A 6000-nucleotide genomic window follows, 5' to 3' on the forward strand; every position below is an offset into this window, starting at 1 on the left:
CTTCGGAATCAAATCCTCTAAACACGAGAGCCAAACCCTCTGGTTCATTGTTTGGACTCGGCACTGGATTTCGCAGCATTATTCTTCATCGGGACTCCTCACGGCGAACTTTAGAAAACACCTTACGGATTGAGGGCAAAAGTTTTCAGCCAAGAATTTTTCCTCTAACCTCATCGAAATCGCGATTTAGACCAGCAAGTAACATATATACACGATCATTTTCTTCCATCTTTTTGTAACGAGCACAATCATTGGGATTTTCCCAATCATTATCGTAACGTTGATCCAATTCCTATCATAAAGTGACCATTTTGTTGTAATAAATGGTAACTTCACGATCACCTTACTTTGACTACTAGAATTGTGTCTTCAAATCGAAAATTTATTATGAATTCTCCAAATCAGAATAACAATCTCGCACGACCTCCCAACTTCTTTGGCTATTGATAGGAACAAGTAGGGCTTCCCAATTGTTAGTTTTACTAAATTGATGAGCCATTCATTGACAAGAGAATTTTCAGATCGCCATTTTTTCAAGTATGGGTCAGTCGTTGCAGGTTGTGTTACTTCGCATGTTAGATGCCCTAATTTACCCCTTCCATCGATCGCCAATTTCACAGATTGCACCCATTTGAGATAATTTTTTCCATCGAGTTTGTGAACTGTGAGTTGCATGTTAGAAATCTAGAGAGAGATTCGCCAGATGATGTTGACGTTATTGATTGGGTGATCTCGAAGGAATCTGTCGAGGCAGTAGGATTTTTCGTCGCGCCGATCATCACCGTCTTCGCCATGGAAAATCAGATCGAGAGCATAAGGCTCTGATATCATGTAACTTTTAAGAAGAAGAAATAATTATTCTACTTTTAAAAAAAAAATACATAGATTTATAGCAAAATAGTAGTACCAATTCTGGAACTAAATTTGCTATAAAAAAAGGAATAACTAATTACAGCAGAAAAAAAAAAACTATCTAACTAAGATTTAAAATTTAAAATACTAATTTCAAAAAATAAACATCCTAACTACTTCTTAAAATTTCGATACTTTTGATGGTACTTGGAAGGTTTTTTACTCTTTCCCTTTTATCGCAAGTTGTTTCTTGCTTTATCTTGGTGTAGTTGATTTTTTAAAACCACTCTTATTTTAGTCGTTCATCCAGAAATAACAAGAGTAAGTATCTCTTCATAAGTAATGTTGAGTAATACTCTTGTTAAAAGCATTCAAAAGTCTCTCCAAAATGTCACACGCGCAGGCACGTACTCAAGTCGGGTTGGATTAGTCGCAAGCCATGGGCCCAATTGGGCTCATTGAGCCCAGAGCTGTGGGCCTTGAGCATTCCCTATATCTTTTTGCTAAAACTTTCTTTTAACTATTTTATCTAACTCCTTTTCTCTTTTCTTTGACTTTTCTTCTTTTACCACATATCTGTCATGAGTTTAACAGATCTCACACATGTCATTGTTTTGGTACTCATTGAGGTAGTCTTTCGGAGTTAATGGGTAAGTGGTTAAGAGAGAACAAATCTCTTATGTTTTCTAATCTCTATTTAAGCTAGGTTTGTATAGGGTTTTTCAATGCAACAAAAATTCACTTTCTACATCTAATTTCTTTTGTTCTATTGTTTGGTTTGTCACTGTAGTACATCTGAGAGTTTTGGCATCTTCATTATTGTGCCTATAATTGAAGATCTACCTGTTGAATCCTAGGAGGAAAGTCAAGCAACCCTAAAGTACTCGAGCGGGGCGATTATTTCCTTTAGGTCAACTTGCACAACACGTGCCTCGGGGTATTATTACATCTCTATTTCTGTTTTGGACATTCTCTACAGCGAAGATCAACATACTTGCAACTTATTATTGTTTTACTAAATATATTTCTACAGATTCTTCAAATTCGGACTACTCTCTATTATTTTTCTGGTTTGGTTAATCAATTAGATTGACTCTGATTAATTCGAATTAATATTTTCCTTATCCAATATTCTAGTGGGAAGGAATTAAAGTAAAGGTACAATCATTATTATTAATTATAATTCAATAATACAAAACATAAATGTAAATGAAAAAAAAAATTGAGGTATAACAAAGAAAACCCTATACAACTTAAAACCCATTAGGATTCAATCTTAGAAATCCATATGCTCCAAAGGAGGGTCTGTAAATGATTTTGCTTAAGAAAGAACAATAACTTTGCTTAAAATCCACATCACCAGAGAAAACTCAAATGCGAAGAGCGTATGCAACAATCCTCGATCAAGCGCGAAGCCAAACAGTGTGATTCCTCCATTGTTGTGTTGCAAATAGGTCACTGCATGATGAAAAATCCAAAGAACAATGTTAAAGATTAAAACAATTTGATATATCATGTGATATTTACGTCGATCTTTACTATTATAATGAGAAGGGTGGATGTTATTTTTCAAATCTACCGTAATTTTTTTTTCTTCAAAATTATGAAAATACCGTTGTATCTTACCTCTATATCCAAGGTAAATATAACTATTTTAATTAACAAGATCTTAAATCTTAACAGAACAAAATATCCTTAGTAGGCTTTTTTTTTATTAAAAAAAAAGAAAAAGAAAAAAGACAGAAACCATTATCTCACTTTGCCCTCCTGGTTTTCAAACTAATGACACATACCCCTTGAATGTGGTCTTCTAAACACTTCGATTTAATTGGCTACCCTTGATTTGTTTGGAAAAGTCCTCTAAGATAAAAAAAATTATTTATTTTCTTCTCATTGAGTTATTTATAGTTCCTAATCCTTGAACTTAATCTCAACCCTGCATAGATATTGAACTCTATTTATAGGGAGGTATGTCATCAGTTTGAGAAGTCAGGGCTATCTCAAAAATGCATAAAACTTGGAGGACTATATCAAAATTACCAAAAAATAAAGGACTTTCCTATCATTAATTTATTAACAGTAATAAAAATTAAAAACATGGTCTTCAATTTATGTAGAAAAAAAACAAACATGAAGATGAACTCACCCAAAGCTTGTCCGGTTTGAAATGTATCCTTTGAAGGAATTGAGATGGAAGTATTTGATGACTCAAAATCAGAGACACAATTCGACTCAGGGTTGGCATTGGCCACGGGCATTATGTCTTTTTCGGAGCATTGGTCGAATTGGGTGTTGGATGCAGATGTAACAAGCATATGCCATCTTGTAGCAATGGACACAATTCCCTGAGCTCTATGAGTGATTCTTGCAGCCCCAAGAAGACACAAGAAGAAACCACTTAACTGAACAGCTGAACACACCTACAACAACAAGAGTTAATATCACTTCTATATTGCTTTTGGACACTCGAGGAATTGATGGTTTGGTATAATACAGGTACTAACATTAAAGTTCATAAAATCTTGAGTCTTAACTTGACTATCCAATCTCGACGATTTCACTTTTAATTAAGTTGGTCTCTAATTATAACCTATAGTTTTCTAAACAAATTCAATGGATTGGATTTACTATTATTCATTCGATTAGGGTGTATTTTTGGCTCTAGGAAGTCTCTTCAATTGGATCATATATATTATGATCAATCTTGTGGTGTAGGATGTCTTGTATTCATATTTGGGTTTGGGCTTCAAGAAGCAAAATTAATAGGGAACTTCCTAATAGGTTATAATTAGTGACCAACTTAATTAAAAGTAAAATCGACACGATTGGATTGTCAAGTCAAGATTCAAGATTTTATGAACGATCGGGCCCCCCGTTCAATTTTTTGTTGATGACATTGCCTCTTGACCGGGCCTTCTCATATACTAATTGGAAACGACCTAAATATCATTTTCTTCAACTTCTAACAAAAAAACTTTTGAATTTCTCCTTAAAACCATTCATCTTCAAATTCTTCAATTATACAATTAACCATAGTTTGCCCCCACTACAAGAAAATCCTGAATCCACCCTTGATAATATGATTGGATTTTGATTTGATCCATGGACGTAGGCACACTGTCTAACCACGTAAATCCTTGTGTTCTGTGTGTGATTTTATTCTCTTAGGTGCTTTGGATTTTTCACAAATCTCATCCCTTAATAGCATGCTACATGTATAATAGGCCAAATGAGAGGAATGGAATTGGATTGATTATTAACTAATAGGGTGTATTTATAAAATATAGAAAGCAAAAACACATTTGAATTAAATAGAAGATATAGCTCTAGATAGAATTAAATGGAGGTACAAAATTTTGTTTAGCAAATCCCAACTTCTTGGGAAAAGGAGGCTTCTTACAGCCAAAAACACACCTACCCAATTGACATTGACAAGTTTTGGTGTTTGCTTGGGTGGAAAATTCATTTTCCTTGCTACAACAATTTTCCACCCTGTGATGGAAAAAATGTTTCCCACCGCCCTAGAAATGATTTTCCCAACTCGAAACATTTCTCTATTATGCTTACATCCACCTTCAAAACTAAAATAATATATATAAGGTCATATATGCCCCAAAATTGTGCCATATGAATTGGAATTCAGTGATCCCAGAACCATGGGCATCTATGTTCTTATAAAATGACTAAAAATAAATGAAAAAAATTAAATAATAAACTTAAATCAAAACTAGATTTTTTTTTATGTTTTGTACTTACCACAAGATCACCTGAATTGAAGAAACTCTTCTTTGATTTTGATGTCAGGACCAACATCAAGGCTCCCAACTGACTAACAGTGACAGTAACCAAACACATGATGATAAAGAACCGATACCTATGACTTGTAACTGATAATTGCTTTCTTATCCTCATATGTTCCCTGAATATGACACCAACATCTGACCCACACCCTTCAAACAATTTCTTAAACCCTTCAAACCTCAGTATCTGCAATTCACAAGTTAATCGAAACAACACACATACTAACAAAAACACCCCCGTCCGATAAACCCATGATGCCAAAACTACTACGAACACAATCAAATTGGATGGAACACCATCGGGGACATATGGTATCAATACTTTCACCTTTGAAAAGAATAGTATTTTATGTGCAAGCTCGACGAAGAACGACGGTAAGAGGATGCACGCAAGGTGTCGAAAGGCCTTTTGGAGCTCACGAGCATACCCCTGCCTTACATAAATCGAATCATCTCGAAGTTGATCTAGAAGTAGAAGCTGACGGAGACCATATTGTTGAAAGAAGCGAGATAATGTGAAAAATCCAATAATAGTTAGGCCAGATTCGGGCAATTGTACCAACTTGTTGAGGGAAATTGGGTCCTCAGAGGGGAGACGAATCGATAATGAGCTTATGATGGGAATAACGATAGTGAGGACAATAAAAACAAAGTAGGATAAAAATGTTCCAATGCAAGAAGAGTGATCAAGTGCACACCATTTAAGGCTAATTCGAAATTTCGAAGTTCATCGTAAATCGATGATTTTGATCTTGCATAGCATGGGCGTAGAAGCAACGGAACGTTAATTGAATTTGATTCATTAGATTGATCCGGAAATGAAACGTGTCGTTGATCATGAAATTGGACATTGATGTTTGTTTCACCAGAATTGGTGGAAGGATTCATGGGGGGTACTTCCATGTTCTTGGGAGGAGGTTGAGAGAGAGATGTCTGTTATTGATGTGAGCTTGTATATATATATATATATATTGAGGGAGAAAGATGGACCAACAAGTCTCTTGAGTTTTTCTGGTGGGAAAGAATCTGACCTTTGAAAAATGCAAATAAAGATTGCTTGAGAGGGACACATATTAAGAATCTACTTTTCATATAAAAATAAAAATAAAAATAAAGAAAGAAATTCCATAGAAAAGCATGAATTATTAATTTAATTTAAAGAACTTATAATACCACACCAACTTTTTTTGCAACACACCAATTCATGAAATATTATATGTAAAACCAAATAAAGATATAAATACACAAATAAAGGGAGCATTAAAGCAATCCAAGGACAACCAACATTTGATTCCTTCCTTGATCATTCTCACACAACTAATCCCATTAAAGTTCAAAGAGCTTTTAT

At 34.5% G+C, this 6000-nt stretch overlaps 1 protein-coding gene across 1 annotated transcript; it reads right to left on the reverse strand.

Annotated features, from left to right (window-relative positions):
* Positions 1 to 2015: 2015 nt before the first annotated feature.
* On the reverse strand, positions 2016 to 5364 carry LOC147393032 (uncharacterized; the record flags this gene model as incomplete). The annotated part of the gene is made up of 3 exons (XM_086456536.1): positions 2016 to 2310; positions 2999 to 3272; positions 4609 to 5364. Coding segments are annotated over 3 exons (1167 nt in total), but the record flags the coding sequence as incomplete, so codon positions are not given.
* Positions 5365 to 6000: the final 636 nt, after the last annotated feature.

This window comes from Akebia trifoliata, chromosome 10 (genome assembly GCF_017979445.1).
Source record: "Akebia trifoliata isolate Shusen 1 chromosome 10, ASM1797944v1, whole genome shotgun sequence".
NCBI lineage: Eukaryota > Viridiplantae > Streptophyta > Magnoliopsida > Ranunculales > Lardizabalaceae > Akebia > Akebia trifoliata.